Source organism: Oryctolagus cuniculus, chromosome 7 (assembly GCF_964237555.1).
Source record: "Oryctolagus cuniculus chromosome 7, mOryCun1.1, whole genome shotgun sequence".
Classification (NCBI taxonomy): Eukaryota; Metazoa; Chordata; class Mammalia; order Lagomorpha; family Leporidae; genus Oryctolagus; species Oryctolagus cuniculus.
This window is the reverse complement of record NC_091438.1, coordinates 56,528,412-56,549,974: the sequence shown is the minus strand read 5'-3', so window position 1 is coordinate 56,549,974 and position 21,563 is coordinate 56,528,412. Positions and strand designations below refer to the sequence as shown.

Here is a 21,563-nt window from a genome sequence, read left to right as displayed (position 1 = left end):
AACGCCTTTTCAAAATGAGAAAATTCAGTTAAGTACTAGAATTCCACTTGTCATTGGGTTGTTTGTTTGTTTGTTTGTTTGTTTGTTTTGACAGGCAGAGTGGACAGTGAGAGAGACAGAGAGAAAGGTCTTCCTTCCGTTGGTTCACCCCCCAAATGGCCGCCGCGGCTGGCATGCTGTGCTGATCTGAAGCCAGGAGCCAGGTGCTTCTCCTGGTCTCCCTTGCGGGTGCAGGGCCCAAGGACTTGGGCCATCCTCCACTGCACTCCCAGGCCACAGCAGAGAGCTGGCCTGGAAGAGGAGCAACCGGGACAGAATCCAGCGCCCCGACCGGGACTAGAACCCGGTGTGCCGGTGCCGCAGGCGGAGGATTAGCTTATTGAACTGTGGCGCCGGCCTGTCATTGGTGTTTTTTTATGTCTTAGAATTTGTCTATAAAGAAAGTTTTCTTGTTGGGGCCGGCGCCGTGGCACAGTAGGTTAATCCTCCACCTGTGACACTGGCATCACATATAGACACCGGTTCTAGCCCCGGCTGCTCCTCTTTCAATCCAGCTCTCTGCTGTGGCCTGGGAAATCAGTAGAAGATGGCCCAAGTCCTTGGGTCCCTGCACTCACATGGGAGACCAGGAGGAAGCGCCTGACTCCTGGCTTTGGATTGTCACAGCTCCTGCCGTTGTGGCCATCTGGGGAGTGAACCAACAGAAGGAAGGCCTTCTCTCTGTCTCTCCCTCTCACTGTCTGTAACTCTAACTCTCAAATAAAATCTTAAAAAAAAAGTTTTCTTGTTTGTTTCTTATATGATGGGTACCATACAAAAGTATAGTACTTATTTCCAAGTACCTAATACAGTAAACGGTTTACAATAAAAATTTAATAACTATTTAATAACTACTCTCAAATAGTCTACCATCTTCCAGTTTCCTGATGAGAAATATTCAAGAATTGAAGCTGTTGGGGCCAGCGCTGTGGTGTAGTAGGCTGGGCCTCCGCCTGAAGTGCCCACATCCCATATGGGCACCGGTTGGTGTCCCAGATGCTTCTCTTCAATCCTGGGAAAGCAGTGGAAGATCACCCGAGTCCCTGGGCCCCTGCACTCACGTGGGAGACCTGGAAGAGGCTCCTGGCTCCTGTGTTTGGCCTGGCCCAGCCAGGTGTTGCAGTTATTTGGGGAGTGAACCAGTGGATGGAAGATCTCTCCCTGTGTGTATGTCTGTGTGTGTGTGTGTGTGTGTGTGTGTGTCTGTAACTCTGCTTTCAAATAAATGAATAAATCTTAAAAAAAAAAAAAAGATGTCAGCAAATGATAATCTAGTAGGTATCTGCCTAAAATACTATTTCCTCTTAATATTTCCCTGATGAATAATCCACAATAACTATTAGTGTGTTAAATCTAAATTCCTCTGCCTAGTTTTTAAGACCTTCAGAATGTTGCCACATCTGTTTTTTTTTTTTTTTTTTTTAAGATTTGTTTTATTTATTTGAAAGACAGAGTGACACACAGAAAGGGAGAGATCTTCCATTTGCCGCTTTACTCCCCAGATGGCTGTAATGGTCAGGGCTGGACCAGGCTGAAACCAGGAGTCTGGAACTCCATCCAGGTCTCCCACCTGGGTGGCAAGGGCCAAGCACTTGAACCATCTTCTACTGCTTTCCCAGGCACATTAACAAGGAGCTGGATTGGAAGTGGAGCAGAGCTGGGACTGGAACCAGTGCTCATATGGGATGCTGGTGCTATAGTCAATGACTCAACTCACCGTGACACAATGCCAGTCCCTGCCACATCTTAACTACCCAAATTTATTTTCCATATTTCACAAACTAGATAAAACCTACTCAGTTTCTCTGTACACATCACGCTGATTGCTACCCTTGAGTCATTGTTAGACTGATCCTTGTTCCTGGCAATCTCCCTTTTTCTCTATCCAAAATCTGTAAAGTTCTTCTACTCAGTGAAGCTCTCCTAACCACTCCAATGATATCATTCTGTTTTTCCAGACTCCTGGTGATTGTAATCAGTGCCATGCAGATTTTCCCTTAATGTTCCCATGCAGGTATTCATTTTCTCTACTCAATTTAAACCTAAGCGTTAAGTCGTATTCTTTCTTTTTTTATCCTAGCTAACCTAGAACACTGTGTAAAGTATGAAACTTGCTTAGTTAATTCTCATTTGATGATTATCTAATAAAAGTTGTAATAGATAACCTTTAATGAAGGTTTATATTTGACAAGCACTGTGCTAAAAGCTTAGCTATTATCTCAATCTTCACAAAAATGCCCCAAGGGGCTCTATTATCCCCACTGTATAAATGAGGAAAATTGGCAGAGAAACTGTGTGATTTAACCAAGGTTATGTGTTTTGATCATTCTTGGTACACCGGCAATTTAGAGTCCAACTAACCCCAGAACATATGCTTTTAAACCTGCGTGTTATATTACCTATTTACATGTTTGCCTAAACTGATAACATGAATAAAATGTCAAGGACAGATACCACCTGTGGCAATGTTTGCAAAATACCTCTATGTGCACAATAAATGTTAGTCATTGCTGTTATTCAATGTTTAAGACAGCTAAAGCCCAGGAAAGTACTGGACAAGCAATGGCAAGTGAAAGGACTTAAGTGGCCAGAAATAATTTGTTTAGAATACCACTATCAACAAGCATAAAATCTATATAGTGGGAAAGCTACACATTTTGAAAGACATATCTGAAATCACCTTGCCTGTGACAAAAGAAAATCCCTAGTTTGGGAAAAATCACAAATAAGCAAATAATGCAAGCTATTACGGGAGCCAGGAGGCTGCTTAAGGTGAATTATTACAAAGGTGACAAACCATTCCTGCAGTACACATTACTACACGGCATGTAAAGCCAAAAAATTTTTACCTGATTTGGGACTCCGAAGTTTTATACTCTAAAAGAAAAGAAAAAGAAATGAAAGTGAAAGATGTTTCTTGAAAAGTACACTTCTTATAGCTATAGGATTATGAAGTGCAGAACCTGATTTCTGTAATTAATAAGTGTGCTCAATTATGAAAAGATCCTTAACTTACTGTGATTTTTACATCTCATGGTAAATAGTCCCAAACTGATTCCTTTTGTTTAATTTCTTTCCTACTTAGAACATGTCTCTGAAATTTTAAATTGAGGTAAATTATTGACATGGAAGTTACTTAATGACATTGGAAAAGGGGTGACTGAGCTTTGCTCTGGGAGTTGAGATAAAGATCATGACATGTATGCATTTTATCAACAATAATGACAGCAATCGCTGGTACATTAAAATTAGTGTATATTTTAAAGTTTCAGAATCTTTGCCTATCAGCATTGCAATAGAGGCATTTTTTTCTTTCTTTTAAAACAATATTTATTTAATTATTGACAGACAGAGAAAAAGACAGATAGAGAGAGAATTATCTTCCTCTGGTTCACTCCTTAAATGCCCACAATAGCCTAGGTTAGGCCAGGTCTCAATCCTGTTCTCCCACAAGAGTGGCAGAAACCCAATCACTTAAACCATCACCACGGTCTCCCAGAATCTGCATCAGCAGTAAGCGAATGCCAGAGCCAGGTTCTGAACCCGCATATCCAGATATGGGATGTGTGTGTGTCTTAATTGTTAAGCTAAATGACTTTTCCTTTGGGCATTCTTCTATTTATTTGTATCCATTTGAAAGGTAGAGAAAGACAGAGAGATCTTCCATCTGCTGGTAGATGCCCACAATGGCCAGGGTTGGGCCAGGTTGTTCAGAACTCAGTCTGTGTCTCCTATGTGTGTGGCAGGGACCAAAGTACAAAGCTGCCTCCCAGGATAAGTGTTAAGCTGGAAGCTGGAATCAGAAGTGGAGCTGGGGCTCTAACTCAGGCACATGTTATGGGATGCGGGCATCCCAAAGCACCACCTTAAATGTTTGCTTAATGATTTCTATTAGGAATGTAGATTTTGGGGGCTGGCGTCCTATGGCAGATAAAACCACCACTTGCGATGCTGGCATTTCATGTGGGCACTGGTTCAAGTCCCGGCTGCTCTGCTTCCGATCCAGCTCTCTGCTATGTCCTGGGAAAGCAGCAGAAGATGGCCCAAGTGCTTGGGGCCCCTGTGCCCACGTGGGAGACCTGGAAGAGGCTCCTGGCTACTGGCTTTGGATCAGCTCAGCTCCAGACATTGTGGCCATTTGGGGAGTGAACCAGCAGATGGAACATTTCTCTTTGTTTCTCCCTCTCTCTGTCTCTCTAAACATTACCTTTCAAATAAATAAATAAAATAATTTTTAAAAAATGAAGTATAGATTTTTTTCTTCCAGGAACAGGAAACATTATTCCAAAAAGGTTTATCTTAAATAATATGCCTGCCGCGCCAGCACCCCAGCGTTCCAGTCCCGGTTGGGGCACCAGATTCTGTCCCGGTTGCTCCTCTTCCAGCCAGCTCTCTGCTGTGGCCTGGGAGTGCAGTGGAGGATGGCCCAAGTGCTTGGGCCCTGCACCCCATGGGAGACTAAGAGAAGCACCTGGCTCCTGGCTTCGGATTGGCTCTGTGCGCCGGCCGTAGTAGTCATTTGGGAAGTGAACCAACGGAAGGAAGACCTTTCTCTCTGTCTCTCTCTCTCACTATCTAACTCTGCCTGTCAAAAAAAATATATATATATATATGCACATTCATCATTGCAAATATTACTTTCTGTAATACATTTTCACAGCTAACATGAAACAGCCCACCAAGTGACTTGTGTGAAGAAGCTTCTACTTCTGGAACATTCACATTTGCCTTAACAATCCTTCAAGAACCAGCTCAAATATTTCCTCTTTCATTGAGTCTCCTTCCATCACTTCCAACCTACAGGGATTTCCTTTACCTTTCATCTGGCATTAATCATGTCTGCTTTGCTACCATCAATAGACACAAATATAAAGCCATGTGCCACATCCTGTATGTCATCTGTAGGATTTTTAAGGTCATGATTTGCATCTTTGATATCTTTCTTAAATCCCCACAAACACCCTCTTGCACATTGTTTCATATTTAGTATCTACTTAATCATTATCAAGTGATAGGTGTTAAAAATGCAGGGAGTAGAACTCTTCAAATAAATAGGGTCAGAAAAAAGTCCCTGACCTTGTTTGGCCTAAGTCTCACCGACTCATCAAACTGCTCTGATTCAGCCGGTCCACTCCACTCTTGTGAGGTTTCTGGTTTCACTTTCCCAGCTGCAGATGAGGACTCCGGACCGCTGGCTGAGAATTCTCCTGGAAGAAAGAGAATAGAGTCCAATTCCTAGGAGAGGTGCTGCTCTTCTAGAAACCCAGACCCCAGAGGGGACCTGAGAGGCCACCCAGGTGGTCCACACTTTGGCTCACACTGAACTGCACTCACCAGCTTTCTCCACCACAATGAAAGACTCCGGGGTCCGTTCAGGAAGTGGAGGGGGAGTTTCCTCATCCATCCCTGGAGAAGTTGCTGTCCAAATACACAGTAACAATTTGAAATGAGAACAAGCCGAAAGCAATTCTTGTATTCTAACCTAATCTTAATTAAAGAATTATTTATTTATTTAAAAGTTAGAGTTACACAGAGAGAGAAGAAGCAGAGAGAGAGAGAGAGAGAGAGAGAGAGAGGTCTTCCATTTGCTGGTTCATTCCCCAATTGGCTCAACGGCTGGAGCTGCACCAATCCGAAGCCAGGAGCTTCTTCCGGGTTTCCCACACGGGTGCAGGGGCCCAAGGACTTGGGCCATCTTCTACTGCTTTCCCAGGCCATAGCAGAAAGCTGGATTGGAAGAGGAGCAGCCAGGACTCGAACCAGTGCCCATATGGGATGCCAGCGCTTCAGGCCAGGGCGTTAACCCTCTGTGTCACAGCGACAGCCCCTACTTATTTTTTTTTTAAGAATTATTCTATTTATTTGAAAGATAAAGAGTTTCAGAAAGAGGTAGAACCAGAGAGAGAGAGAGAGGTCTTCCATCTGCTGGTTCACTCCCCAAATGACCGCAATGGCCAAAGCTGTGCTGATTCAAAGCCAGGAGCTTCTTCCAGGTCTCCCACAGGGGTGCAGGGGCCCAAGGACTTGGGCCATCTTCTACTGCTTCCCCAGGCCATAGCAGAGAGCTGGATCAGAAGAGGAGCAGCCAGGATTCAAACCGGCAACCATATGGGATGCCGGTGCTTCAGGCCAAGGCATTAACCTGCTGCACTACAGCACCGACATCCTAATATTAAATTTAAATTCAACAGAACTTCTATTGAAAGCACCATCCCCTATGTCAAGCTGGTCTTGTCCGTTCAAGGAAAGAGCAAAATTCTCTCATATTAAGGTGCAAACCCAGGATGTTTTTGTTATTCTTCCAAATATATTTTTCTTTTAAAATCCCAAAAATATGTTCAAAAGATCTACTTATCTATTTGACAGTCAGAGTGACAGAGACACAGAGAGAGAGAGAGAGAGAGAGATCTTCCATTCATTAGTACACTGCCCTAATGCCTTTAACAGCCAGGGCTGGGCCAGGGCGAAGCTGGGGGCCAGGAATTTCATATGGGTCTCCCACATGGGTGGCAGGGGCCCTAGGACTTGGGTTATCTTCCACTGCTTTCCCAGGTACATCAGCAGGGAGCTGGGTTGGAAGCAGAGCAGCCAGGACTTGAAGTGACACACTGATATGGGGTGCCAGCAACACAAGTGGCAGCTCAACATGCTGTGCCACAACACCCGGCCCCCAGAAGTATTGTTTTGAAGATTTTATTTGTGGGGCTGGCGCTATGGCACAGCGGGTTGAAGCCCTGGCCTGAAGCGCTGGTATCCCACATGGGCGCTGGTTCTAGTCCCGCCTGCGGCACTGGCACCCCGGGTTCTAGTCCTGGTCGGGGCGCCGGATTCTGTCCTGGTTGCTCCTCTTCCAGGCCAGCTCTCTGCTGTGGCCCACGAGGGCAGTGGAGGATGGCCCAAGTGCTTGGGCCCTGCACACGCATGGGAGACCAGGAGGAAGCACCAGGCTCCTGGCTTCCGATCAGTGCAGCGCGCTGGCTGTAGCGGCCACTTGGTGGGTGAACCAAAGGAAAAAAAGGAAGACCTTTCTCTCTGTCTCTCTTTCTCTCACTGTCTAACTCTACCTGTCAAAAAAAAATTTATTTGTTTACTTGAAATTCAGTGTTATAGAGAAGCAGAGGCAAAGGCAGAGAGAGAGGTCTTCCATCTGCTAATTCACTCCCCAGATGGCCGCAATAGCCAGAGCTGTGCCGATCCGAAGCCAGAAGCCAGGAGCTTCTTCTGGGTCTCCCACGTGGGTGCAGGGGCCCAAGGACTTGGGCCGTCTTCCACTGCTTTCCCAGGCCACAGCAGAGATCTCGGCCAGAAGTGGGGCAGCAGGGACTCAAACTGGTGCCCATATGGGATGCCGGCACTGCAGACGGCGGCTTTACCTGCTATGCCACAGCGCCGTCCCCTCCAACCAAAAGTATTTTGATTGAGTCACTGGGTATCAGGTAACATAATAAAAAATTATATTAATCTTGGATATTTTGGATTGTTTTCTAAATATACTCTTTCCTTTTGTTTTACATACAGCAATTAATAATGCATAATAAAGCAGGTTGCTATGCCAAAGATTCAGTTACACAGTAAGTGAAATCATAAAGATTTTAGTATCTCTTCTTCATTATTCACAGAATCCAAGAATATGCATTTTTTTCTTTTTACAAAATAGAATAACACGGTTTCCTATATTTCTATAGAAACAGAATTTGTATAGAACATTTTAAATGCTATTATAAGAAATGCCACCAGATGGCACATGCGTCAATGTTGCTGCAATCCCTGGAAGTCAGGATTTGTTTTTTTTTGTTTTTGTTTTTGTTTTTGTTTTTTTTTGGTGATGTTGATGATCTAAGAAGTCTAAGGTATTGTTAGTATGTAGAAGAAAATTTCTTTACACTGTAAACCAAGATCAAAACATAGGCTAATCAGAAGGAACTTCCTAGATTTAGGTCAAATAACTTTGCAACAAAGCTACAAATACATGTCTTTATTAAGAAAACTAAATGAGGGTAGGGATGAAGGTTTGGCTCTGCAGGTAAGGCACTTCTTGGGACACTCACATCTCATGTCAGAGTGCCTTGATTCGAGTCCTAGCTCTGCTTCCGATTCAGCTACCTGCTAATGAACACCCTGGAAGGCAGCAGGTGAGAGCTCAAGTGATTGGGCCCCCGGTGCCTGTGAGGGAGAACTGGATTGTGTTTCCAGCTCCTGGCTTCGGCCCGGCCCAGCAGGCATTTGGGGAGAGAGTCAGCAAATGGAAGATTTTTGTTTGTGTCTGTGCCTTTCAAAGAAATGAAAATAAATTAATTAATTTCAAAAAAAGAAAAAAAATTAAAAATGAAAACTGCATAATACAAATGTTATAGAGCAAAAAAATTTTTTTTACTTCCTATCTAGGTAGAATGCTCTTTATTTTTTTTTATTTTTAATTTTTTTGACAGGCAGAGTGGACAGTGAGAGAGAGAGACAGAGAGAAAGGTCTTCCTTTGCCGTTGGTTCACCCTCCAATGGCCGCCGCGCTGCGGCCGGCGCCCCGCTGATCCGATGGCAGGAGCCAGGATCCAGGTGCTTCTCCTGGTCTCCCATGGGGTGCAGGGCCCAAGCACCTGGGCCATCCTCCACTGCACTCCCGGGCCACAGCAGAGAGCTGGCCTGGAAGAGGGGCAACCGGGACAGAATCCGGCGCCCCGATCGGGACTAGAACCTGGTATGCCAGCACCGCAAGGCGGAGGATTAGCCTAGTGAGCCTAGCGCCAGCTAGAATGCTCTTTATAAATTATTTTATGATATGCCCAAGATAGTAAATTTACACTTTGCTTTCCCTTATCTTCTTTTACATCAACTTATTGTAATCTTCTCCAATAGAATATTCACTTCTACTTTCCAACTACTCAGTAAAATAAAATAATATGCATAATTCAGAATTAAATAACAGAAAATATTAAAGTAAATATATATAAGATATGTTATGTACAAAATGCCAAACACATATTTTCATCTGCTGAGTTACTACAAAAGGGTAGGCAATTACGTCCTCTCCCTCCAACTCCCATAGGAATATAACTCAATTCTTAGCAATATGGTGAACTCATTACAGGCAAATGAATGTGCAACATTTCTGGGTGACTAGGTGATGCTGTTCGACGAATTTTTTTCTGCTGTCTTTCTGGAAGCCACTTCTCTATGTTAAGGGTGTAAGTTGTGGCCTTCAACACACATTCCTAGGAATTTGGCTTGCCTTCTTTAGAAGTTCTCTTGGCAAACATTCAAACCAGATCCAACTGCTTCCACTGCTGCCAGTTTAATGGAATATTACATGTTGTTATTATTTGCAACCTATCGCATCATCGAAACACTTCTGGAATTTATTAATTGGAGGATATATGGGGCCGGTGCAGTGGCACAGTGGGTTAACGCCCTGGCCTAAAGCGCCGGCATCCCACGTGGGCGCCAGTTTGAGACCCGGCTGCTCTACTTCTGTTCCAGCTCTCTGCTATAGACTGGAAAAGCAGTAGAAGATGGCCCAAGTCCTTGGGCCCCTGCACCTGCATGGGAGACCCAGAAGAAACTCCTGGCTCCTGGCTTCAGATCAGCGCAGCTCCGGCCATTGTGGCCAATTGGGGGGTGAATCAGCAGATGGAAGACCTCTCTCTCTCTCTCTATGCCTCTCCTCTTTCTGTATAACTCTGACTCTCAAATAAATAAATAAATCTTTTTTAAAAATTCTTTAAAATAATTTGAGGAGATAGAAGAAAAAAGAGAAGGGAGCAGAGGAGGAAAAGGGGAGGGGGTAGGAAGAAACCAAACATTATATAGATACAAAGTGAAATCTAAAATGCTATAAAATAAAACAAATAAAATGCTGTACCAACTCCAAGAAATAACATACCCATTACAGCTGTCGCTTGGTTCAGTGGTGGGGAAAAATTGGTTGGAGGATTCAGCACCAAAGAATCACGTGAATTACAGTCGGAGAAGAGAGTTGAAGAGGATTTGGGCAACAAAGAGCAAGGAAAACCAGTTCCATCTTCCTTCTCAGGTAAATCAAGAGACATCTTAGAACCCGCGCTACTTGGAGGCAATGATGAAAAATAAGGATCTTCTACTAAAGACATGTAGGAATACCCACTGAAAGCAGTAGAGGCGTGCTGACTGACACTGGAGGCGTTGCACATCTGGTGCTTAGAGTCACGTGGTGGTGAGTAATTCAGTTCTGCTGTAGAAGCATGCATCACTTTTGGAGTCTGCATCTCCGTGAGGCAAGCATCGTGCCGTTGAGACTCCAAATAAGAAAACCCTTCCTTAATGTCTGATTCCTTGGTTTCTTTCTGCTGTATCAGTTCAAAGGGAGTTGATTTGGTCCGTACCACCGGTCCCTTTGAATTAAAATATCTTCCTGTTGCATCTACAGGTTTGGAATTAGGACATGCCCCAAAGAAAATGGAGCTGAAATCCAAACTTTGATGCTTCTGAAGAGGCTCCCCAACTATTGGAAACGCCTTTGTCTGCCGTTTCATGCTTGTGTCAGCATTTCTGTTGTAATCATAATTTAGCTCCAAGAAATCAAAGGAAGCATTCAGTTTCTCAGGGTGCGAAACCAACCTCTCCTTTGCAATGATTTCAGAAGTCCTAAAGTCAAAGGAAGAAGCTTCTGCATTTTCTGCCTTTGCCCTCTGTTTGCTCTGTTGCTTCATCATTCTTGCTTCTTTTATGGTGCTGAAACAAAACGGTAATGACACCATTCTTCAAAGCCACTTCCCGGCAGCACAATGACAAGTACAGCATGAGATTCATCTCCCAGCCACAGACACAATTAGTCAACACGCAGATATGAAAGTTATACTCACTTTTTGGGTAAATTTGGGGGATGAGAGCCTGCATGTAGAGTGGGATTTTGCTCAGTAATTGAATAGTTTGCTTGAACCTTCAAGAGAAAGAAATCAAAGATTAGTGTTTAGTGAAGCAATGTAATGGAGATACTTTAATATTCAAAATGCTGAGAAGTAATTTTTCAGAAAATATAAAGATTTAAACTAATGCATGAAAGATTTCTGAAATATTGAACCCAGAAAGAACTTCTTCATCTACTGAGATGAAAACGATCTAAATAGTTGACGACTAGTGTTCCAGAAACTAGAAAGGATCTGTTTACAGCATCTTTTCCAATGTGGGAATCCTAAAACGTTCTTGGGGGTAACTTCAGTCTCAGGAACATTCTACAAAAAGTGGATGTTTGGTGCAGCCAATGACAAAGCCTCCTGGAACGCTCACGTAACATCTTGTATCGCCTGATTCAAGTCCTGGCTCCATTTTTCATTCCAGTTTCCTGCTAAAGCACACCCCGGGAGGCAGTAGTAATAGAGTTCTTGCCACTCACATGAATTGAATTCCAAGCTCCTGGCTTCAGCCAAGCCCAGTCTAGGCTGTTCTGAGTTTTAGGGGAATGAATCAGTACGTGGAAGATCTCTCTCCCTCTCTCTCCCTCTCCCTCCCTCTCCCTCCCTCTCTCCCTCTCCCTCCCTCCCTCTCTCCCTCTTCCTCCCTCTCCCTCCCTCTCTCCCTCTCCCTCCCTCTCTCTCTCTCTCTACCTCCCTCTCTCTTTCTCTCTCTCTCTCTCCCTCCCTCTCTCTTTCTCTCTCTTTCTCCCTCTCTCCCCCTCTCCCCCTCTCCCTCTCTCTCCCTTTGCCTTCCAAATAAATAAAAATAACATAATAATTAAATATATGTAATGAACAATAAATAGATATGTAAAAGAACGTTCTACCTTCCGAAATTTTAGTATCTTAACTTTAAAGGTAACAGTTGCTTATTAGGTCCGAGTACCTATTTCCTCTGGTTCTACTCTCCTCCTCCTCCTCACTGTGGTCCAGGTGTTTTGGTTTTGTCACCACTCTTATAGCAAGCTAAACTTGTTTCCTATTCAAGACTTTTACACTTCTGCTAATACTAAATGATAGAATCAAAAAGGGAGAGAACGATCCAACATGGGAAGCAGGATACACAGCAGACTCATAGAATGGCAGATGTCCTAAACAGCACTCTGGCCTCAGAATCAGCCCTTAAGGCATTCGGATCCAGCTAAAAAGCCCATGAGAGTATTTTAGGCATGGAAAGCCAAGACACCCTGGGGGAAAAAAAAAAAAGAAGACCTAAATGAAAGATCTCTGCGAGTGAGATCCCAGTGGAAAGAGCGGGGCCATCAAAGAAGGAGGTACCTTTCTCTGAAGGGAGGAGAGAACTTCCACTTTGACTATGACCCTGTTGGAATAAGATTGAAGTTGGCAAACTCAAAAGGCTTCCATAGCCTTGGCAACTCATGACTAGAGCCTAGGGAGATTACTGACGCCATAAACAAGAGTGTCAAATTGTTAAGTCAACAACAGGAGTCACTGTGTACTTACTTCTCATGTGGGATCTGTCCTTAGTGTGTTGTCCAATGTGAAGTAATGCTATAACTAGTACTGAAACAGTATTTTACACTTTGTGTTTCAGTGTGGGTACAAACTGATGAAATCTTTGCTTAATATATACTAAATTGATCTTCTGTATATAAAGATAATTGAAAATGAATCTTGATGTGAATGGAATGGGAGAGGGAGCGGGAGATGGTAGGGGTGTGAGTGGGAGGGAAATTATGGTGGGGGGAAGCCATTGTAATCCATTAACTGTGCTTTGGAAATTTATATTTACTAAATAAAAAAAATAAAAAAAAGACTTTTACACTTACTGTTCCCTCTGATTGATACATTTTTTTTTTAATTTATGTATTTGAAAGCAGAGTTAGAGAGAGAGAGAAGGAGAGACAGAGAGTGAGGTCTTCTATCAGCTGATTCACTGTCCAAATGGCCATGACAACCAGGGTTGAGCCAGACCAGAGCCAGGAGTCAGTAGCTCCATCTGGGTCTTGGGCCGTCCTCCACTGCCCTCCCAGGCACACCAGCAGGGAGCTGGATCAGAAGTGGAGTAGCCAAGACTTGAATCAGCACACACAGAGAATGCTGGCATTGCAGGCAGTGACTTAATCCACTCCACCACAATGCCAGCCTCTCTCCACTTTCAATCCAGCTTCCTGCTAATAATATGTGCCCTGTGAGGTGGCAAACGATGGCTAAAGTACTTGGGTTCTTGCCTCCCACAAAGAAGACCCAGATGGAGGTTCAGGTGCCTGGCTTCAACTTGGCCTAGCCCTGGCTGTTGTGGGCATTTGGGGAGTGAATCGGCAGACCAAAGATCTTTCTCTCTCTCTCTCTCTGATTTTCAAATATAATGAAAATTTTAAAAAATATTTAGGGCCGGCGCCGCAGCTCAATAGGCCAATCCTTTGCCTGTGGCGCCGGCATCCTGGGTTCTAGTCCCAGTCGGGGCACCAGATTCTGTCCCGGTTGCCCCTCTTCCAGTCCAGCTCTCTGCTGTGGCCCGGGAAGGCAGTGGAGGATGGCCCAAGTGCTTGGGCCCTGCACCCCATGGGAGACCAGGAGGAAGCACCTGGCTCCTGGCTTCAGATCAGCGCAGTGTGGTGGCCACAGCAGCCACTGAGGGGTGAACCAACAGAAAAGGAAGACCTTTCTCTCCATCTCTCTATCTCACTGTCCACTCTGCCTTTCAAAAAAAATATTTAAAAGCCTACAACAAATTAACTCAATGTGGATCAAAGACTTGAACATAAGAGCTAAAACTATAGAACTCTTAGAATAAAACATAAGGGAAAAGCTTCATGACATTGAATTTGGCAATGATTTCTTGGTTACAATATCAAAGGTACAACAACAAAATAAAAATAGACAAATAGGGGACGCCATTGTGGCACAGTGGGTTAAGGCACCACTTGTTATGCTGGCTCCCATATGGGCACTGGTTTGAGCCCTGGTTGCTCCACTTCCAATCCAGCTCCTTGCCTGGGAAAACAGCAGAAGATGGCCCAAGTACTTGAGTCCCCACCACCCATGTGAGAGACACAGATGAAGCTCCAGAGCTCCTGGCTCTGGCCCAGCCCTGGCTGTTGCAGCCATCTGGGGAGTGAACCAGCAGATGGAAGATATTCTCTCTCTCTCTCTCTCTCTCTCTCTCTCTCTTTCTCTGTCTCCCTCTCTCTTTCTCTGTCTCCCTCTCTCTTTCTCTGTCTTTCCTTTCTCTCTCTGCCTTTCAAATAAATAAATAAATCCTTAAAAAATAAATTGAACTTAATCAAAATTACAAAATTCCACACATCAAAGACATGATCAGTCAATCAAAAAGACAACCCACAGAATGGGAGACAACATTTGCAAATCACATATCTGATGAGGCATTAATACCCAAAGTGTATGGAGAACTCCTAAATATCTACAAACATAAATAAACAATCCAACTCAAAAGTGGACAAAGGACTTGAGACATTTTCCCAAAGAAGATATACAATTGCCTAATAAGCACACAAGAAGATGCTTAACATCATTGAATTGTTGAATCAAAACCACAATGAGGAGTGGGTATTTTGCACAGTGGTTAGGATGCCACTTGGGACATCTGTATCCTATATTGGAGCCTGAGTTCAAGTCCTGGCTCTGCTTCTGATTCCAGCTTACTGCTAATGCACATCTTTGGGAGTAGCAGGTAATGGCTCAAGTACTTGGGTCCCTGCCACCTATATAGGAGATCCTTATTGGGTTCTAAGCTACTGGCTTCAACCTGGCCTAGCCCTGGCTATTGTGGGCAGTTTGGGAATGAACTAGCAAATGAAATATTTCTCTCTCTCTCTCTTCCAAATAAATAAATTTTTAGAAATCACAATAAGATACCACTTCACACTCATTTGGATAACTATCATCTAAAACAAAACAAAAAGAGGGTTGGGTACAAGTTCCTGTCCTGGCTGTGCCACTTCCAATCCAGCTCTCTGCTAATGGCCTGGGAAAAGTTGTAGAAGATGGCCCAAGTGCTTGGGTTCCCGCACTTATGCGGGAGACCTGGAAGAAGCTCCTAGCTCCAGGCTTCAGTGCTGGCTGTTGTGGCCATCTGGAAAATGAACCAGTGGATAGAAGATTCTCTCTCTCTCTCTGTCTCTCTCTCTCTCTCTCTAACTCTGAATTTCAAGTAAATAAATAAATCTTAGAAAAAATAAGTGTTTGCAAGGATGTAGAAATTGGAAACTCTGTACTGTTGGTGGGAATATTCAATTATACAACTTCTATGGAAAACAATATGGGGATTCCTCAGAAAATTAAACGGAAATGCCACATGATCAGCAATTCCACTTCTGGGTAAACACCAAAGAGTGAAAAACAGAGACACGGGCCAGACTGTGGTGCAGCTGGTTAAGCCGCCACTTGCAGCACCTGGGAAAGCAGCAGATGATGCCGCCAAGGGCTTGGGCCCCTGCCACACGTGGGAGACCCAGATGGAGTTCCTGGCTCCTAGCTTTGATCTGGCCCAGCCTCAGGCTGCTGTGGCCATTTGGGGAGTGAACTTAAGGATGTAAGCTTTCTATCTCCATTTCTCCTGCTTTCTCTCTCTGTCACCCTGACTTTCAAACAAATAAATAATTGCATCTTCTAAAAAACATAAATAAAATCCTTTTAACAAAAAGAAATCAGGGATGTGAGGAAAATTTACACATCTGTGTTCACAGCAGCATTACTCAGAACAGCCAAAAGGTGGGAGCAGCCCAACGACCCACCAATGGATGGGCAGATGCACAAAATGGGGGACACAATGGAATATTAGTCAGCCTTCAAAATAAGGAAATTCTGACCAAAATCATGACATGACTGAAGCTTGAGAACATCAGAGTAAATGAAACAAGTCAGACACGAGCGGACAAGCATTGTGCGATTCCATTCAGGGGGGCTACCTAGAGTCTTCACATTTATGGAGATAGAGAGTAGAAAGGTGGTTTTCCAGGTGCAGGTTAGGACTGCTTGTCTGCTGGTGGACTGACACTTCCATCACTGTGTAATGTCTTTCCTTGTTTCTGATCATTGTCTTTGCTCTGAAGTTTACTTCATCTGGTAATAATACAGCCACCCCTGCTTTCCTCTGATGCAGATTACACATATCTTTCTACTGTACTTTCAACCAACCTCAAGTTTGGAATGAGTTCCTCATAGACAGTTTATAGTTGTGTTTTTGTTCACTTTGGCAACAACATATATATTGCTGCACTTAGATCACTTTTTTTTTTTTTTTTGACAGGTAGAGTTTACAATGAGAAAGAGAGACAGAGAGAAAGGTCTTCCTTCCGTTGGTTCACTCTCCAAATGGCCGCAACAGCTGGAGCTACGCCGATCTGAAACCAGGAGCCAAGAGTTTCTTCCTGGACTCCCACATGGGTGCAGGGGCCCAAGCACTTGGGCCATCCTCCAGTGCCTTCCTGGGCCACAGCAGAGAGCTGGACTGGAAGAGGAGCAGACAAGACTAGAACCCGGCATCCATATGGGATGCCGGCACCGCAGGTGGAGGATTAACCTAGTGTGCCATGGCGTCAGCCCCTAGATCACTTTTTAAAGTAATTATTGAATGGTAGGGTTTAATTCTGCCATTTATTTTCTGCTTTCTGTTTGTCCTCTCTGTTTCTCATTCTCTTTTTCTTTCTTGCATTTCTCTAAAATTTCATTTTGATTTACCTGGATTGTTTTCCAGTGTAGCCATTTTAGTGGTGCCTCTGGATATCACAATTACACAGATTAGGCTACATAAAACCGTTCGGTTATGATACAGTCGTCTTAAGTACTTCCTCTAGTACATTTAGAACCACATCAGATAGTGGAATGTTTGTGCTTCAACTGTCAAATGTAATTTAGAAAGCTCAGGAGGAAAAGGAAAGATATTAAATTCACTCATATGTTTGCTTATATGTTCGTTCTTCTTTCCTGCATCATTTTCCTTCTGTTTACAAAGTGTCCTTTGCTGTAGTTTAGGGTCATTCTATTGGTGACAAATGTTCTCAGCTTTTCTTCATCTGATTATGTCTTGATTTCCCCTTCATTCCTATTGTCATTCTGTGTTGACGTTCTTTTCTATCAGAACTTGAAAAATACTGTGCCCCTTCCTTGTAGCCTGCACAGTTTCTGATGAGAAATCTGTCATTCTAATTGCTTTCCTTCCACAATTAAGGTGTAATTTTTCTCTGTCCGCTTTCTAGAATTTCCTTAGTGTTTAGTTATCAACAGTTTAATTATGATGCTCCTTCCAAAACTTTTTCAGCTCCACCGCTTGTCTCCTCTCTTTCTGGGACTTCAGTGACACAAATGCTAGACTTGCTGTTAGAGCCCCTTGGTTCCCTGGAGCTCTGTGTATTTTGCTCAGTCTATTTTATCTCTTGTTTGAATTGGGTGAATTCTATCTTCCAGTCTGCTGATTCCTTCTAACCTGCTGTTGAATCCAGGTGCTGAGCTAGTTTGTTTATTTTTCAGTTCTAAAATTTTCATTTGATTCCTTTTTAAGTCTTCCGGTTTTGGTTTTGTTTTGGCTAAATTTTGTTTGTTTGTTTAAAGGTTTATTTGTTTGAAAAAAGAGTGACTGACAGAAAGAGAGAGTGAGAGTGAAAGTGAAAGAGATGTTCATCTGTGGGTTTACTCCCCGAATGGCCACAACAGCTGGGACTTGGCCAGCCTGAAGCCAGAAGCCAGAAGCCAGGAACTCCATCCAAGTCTCCCTTATGGGTGTAAGGAACTCAAGTACTTTGGCCATCATCTGCTACTTCCCAGATGCATTAGCAAAGAGCTGGACTGGAAACAGAGAGGCTGGGACTCATGTGGGATGCAGGTCTCCCAAGGAGCAGCTTAATCCACTGTGCCACATTGCCCATCCTGAGGCCTCCTACTTTTTCATTTCTTTTAAGCATGCTTTGAATTGCTCAATGAACCTTTTTTTTTTTTTTTTTTAAATCATGACTCATTTAAAATCTTTGTCAAATAATTCTAAAATTTCTGTCATTTCAGGGTTGACACGAGGCTGGTGCCGTGGCTCAATAGGCTAATCCTCCACCTAGCGGCGCCGGCACACCGGGTTCTAGTCCCGGTCGGGGCGCCGGATTCTGTCCCGGTTGCCCCTCTTCCAGGCCAGCTCTCTGCTGTGGCCAGGGAGTGCAGTGGAGGATGGCCCAGGTGCTTGGGCCCTGCACCCCATGGGAGACCAGGAGAAGCACCTGGCTCCTGCCTTCGGATCAGCACGGTGCGCTGACTGCAGCGCGCCGGCTGCGGCAGCCATTGGAGGGTGAACCAATGGCAAAGGAAGACCTTTCTCTCTGTCTCTCTCTCTCACTGTCCACTCTGCCTGTCAAAAAAAAAAAAAAATACTGTGTCTTGGGGCTGGCATGTGGTGCTGAAATCCCATATGGGCGCTGGTTCGACTCCCAGCTGCTCCACTTCCATCCAGCTCTCTTCTATGGCCTCAGAAAGCAGCAGAAGATGGCCCAAGTCCTTGGGCCCCTGCACCCATGTGGGAGACCTGGAGGAAGCTCTTGGCTCCTGGCTGCAGGCGTTGCAGCCATTTGGGGAGTGAACCAGCAGATGGAAGACCTCTGTCTTTCTCTCTCTCTCTCTCTCTCTCTCTGCCTCTCCTCTCTCTGTGTGTGTAACTCTGACTTTCAAATAAATAAATCTTTAAAAAAAAAAAAAAAAGAATATTGTCTCGATAGGCTGCCACTTCCCTGGTTCTTTGGTTAGGTTCTTGTTTTGTTTTGTTTTGCTCCCTATACTACTGGCATTTCTAAGTTGCTGGAATCTTCAGCTCCAAGCTTGCAACACAAATGGCAGAAGAAAACTCAAGGGAGCCTAGCATCATTTTATACCTTGGCTCCTAGGGCTCTGCTGCTCTCTTCTCTGTCTCCTTTGGTCTTCTTACATTTGTTTCATATAAAATGTCCACAGTTCCTAGTTTCACTTAGTGCCAGAAACAGAGAGAAGTTTGCTAGATCTTCATGAAAACAGAAATCCACCCTGGGTGGCTTTAACCAGTTCCCTGCCTGAGGGGCTGAGCCCTGTTCCTATGATCCCATCTACTGGCAAAAGATCCATTCTACATAATCCAACTGTCCGGAGCCATGGCACTGCCACTGTGCTAACTTTGGGCGTTGGCATTTTCTAAAACTTAAATAAAATATTAGCATACATACTTAGCAGCACTTTAAAAGGGTGTTCCTTGGCCAAGTAGACTTTATTCTAAAAGTGTAAAGATGATTTTACATTAACAAATCCAATAATATAACTGCAAAGGAGGAAATCCATATAATCATTCCATAAGTCCAAAAATATGCAGTTGATAGAATTCAATATTCTTTCTGAAAAAATTCTTGACAAATAGAAATCAATGCACTCTGTCTTCAAACAGTTATGAAATTAATACCTCCAGTAAGTCTGCATCATGCTAGCAGTGAAACAATAGAATCATTAATGACTTTGTTTAAAAAAAAGATTTTATTTATTTATTTGAGAGGAAGAGTTACGGAGAGAAGAAGAGACAGAGAGAAATCTTCCATCCTGGAGCTGAGCTGATCCGAAGCCAGGAACCAGGAGCTCTTTCTGGGTCTCCCACGTAGGTGCAGGGGCCCACAGAATTGGGCCTTTCTCGGGCCATAGGGGAAAGCTGGATCAGAAGACAAGCAGCCAGGACACGAACAGGCGCCCATTTGGGATGCTGGTGCTGTACGCAGAGGTTTAGCCCACTACGCTACAGCGCCAGTCCCAGAGTGCTCCTGGCTCCAACTTACCCCACCCCAGGAGGCAGTGGTGATGACTCCAGTAATTGGATTCCTGCACCCATGTGGGACACTGAATTGAGTTCCCTGCTCCCAGCTTTGGTCCTGGCCTAGCCCTGGCTGTCATGAGCATTTGAGGGAGTTAATCAACGGATGTGAGTTCTCTGTCTCTGTCTCTCTGCCTCTCAAAGTCATTAAAAATAAAACTGGGGGGCTGGCGCCGTGGCTCACTTGGCTAATCCTCCGCCTGCAGCACTGGCATCCCATGTGGGCTCCGGGTTCTAGTCTCAGTTGCTCCTCTTCCAGGCCAGCTCTCTGCTGTGGCCAGGGAGTGCAGTGGAGGATGGCCCAAGTACTTGGGCCCAGCACCCTCATAGGAAACCAGGAGGAAGCATCTGGCTCCTGGCTTTAGATCGGTGCAGCGCCAGCCGTAGCGGCCATTTGCGGGGTGAACCAACGGAAGGAAGACCTTTCTCTCTGTCTCTTTCTCACTGTCAAACTCTGCCTGTCAAATAAATAAAAATAAATAAATAATAAAATAAAATAAAATTGGGATGTTTTGGGAATACTAGTCAATGAAATAGGCACAAATATGAAGTAACAGTTCCTAGCAACTATAGGTCATGTGCCTTCCCCATAGCATTTCTCTTTGGAACTGACATTAACTATAGAAATGCTTAATTAGCTCCCTCATCCCACCAGTTTGTCTGGCTTTCCTCCCTTCTCCCTTTCCCACCTGTCTTGCTGAGGAGTTGGCATGCTACGTCATTCAACTGGTGAGAGATATCATCGGGGCTATGTCTTGTACACTTTGTATTTCTACTGCTGAGAAAACAGCAGAACCTCAGTGAAGGTTTTCAGGTTAATAATAAAAATATAATATTAAAAATGGAAATGTAGATGTTAAATATACCCTGGAAGATAAATCAGTAATTTTTTAATGATTTTTCAAATTTGTTTGAGAGGTAGAGCTACAGAGAGAGAGAAGGAAAGACAGAGAGAGAGAGGTCTTCCATCTGCTGATTCACTTTCCAAATAGCTGCAATGACAACAAGACTAGTGTAGCCCGAAAAATCACCCAACTGTGACTTCACTTTCTATTTGTTACTCTCACTTCTAACAAAACATGGGACCAGACCACATGCTGCCCTTTTTCTCACTCCCCAGTAAGTAGGTTGTTTCTAAATTTGGCTGAAGGGGCTGGCGCTGTGGTGCAGTAGGTTAAGCTATCGTCCACAGCATTGGTTCCTTATGGGCACCAGTTGGAGTCCTGCCAGCTCCACTTCTGATCCAGCTCCCTGCTAATACACCTGGGAAATCAGTGGACGATGGCCCGAGTGCTTGGGCCCCTGTAACCCACATGGGTGACCCAGTTTAAGCTCCTGGCTCACCCTCTCTCTCTGTAATTGACTTATAAATAAATGTATAACTTTAAAAACTAAAATTAGCTGACAATTGTACATAATACGTTAACCAAGAGGTCAATGCTCTGACTTAAATCACCTCAAACTGACTTGTCCTTCACAGATTTTCAGTGCAGCCCTGTGCACACCCGACACTGCAGTTCAGCTGTGACATCAGGGAAGTCCTACAACCAATCTGAGATCCGTGACCAAGCACAAGTACAGAAAAAAACTGGACAGCACATCCAGTTTGGACCCTACCTCTGTTCCGGTGTATTTATCTCTGACGACATCGAGGTGTCTCTTGAACAGCTCCAACACAGCACTGTAGACCAGTTCATATTGTTCCTGAGGATCGTCGTGAACCGGAACAAATGAAAAAACAAATATTGGTGAAGCACAGAACCAGACTTCAGTAACAAGAACTCCAATCAAACACTAACACGGCGGAACTGAAA

The 21,563-nt window shown here is 44.1% G+C and overlaps 1 protein-coding gene across 2 annotated transcripts in view; it reads right to left on the bottom strand.

The window, feature by feature from the left end:
- PTPN22 (protein tyrosine phosphatase non-receptor type 22) overlaps positions 1-21,563 on the bottom strand; it is a 56,859-nt gene that overhangs the window by 16,307 nt on the left and 18,989 nt on the right. The window contains exons 11-16 of one of the 2 annotated variants that reach the window (XM_002715418.5): positions 21,367-21,453; positions 10,875-10,951; positions 9,917-10,743; positions 5,374-5,457; positions 5,116-5,246; positions 2,889-2,916 (exon numbers count right to left, since the gene is read on the bottom strand). In XM_002715418.5, the coding sequence (XP_002715464.2) occupies positions 2,889-2,916; positions 5,116-5,246; positions 5,374-5,457; positions 9,917-10,743; positions 10,875-10,951; positions 21,367-21,453 (1,234 nt within the window). The remainder of the gene's footprint in view (positions 1-2,888; positions 2,917-5,115; positions 5,247-5,373; positions 5,458-9,916; positions 10,744-10,874; positions 10,952-21,366; positions 21,454-21,563) is intronic. The other variant, XM_008264644.4, reaches the window with a different exon arrangement.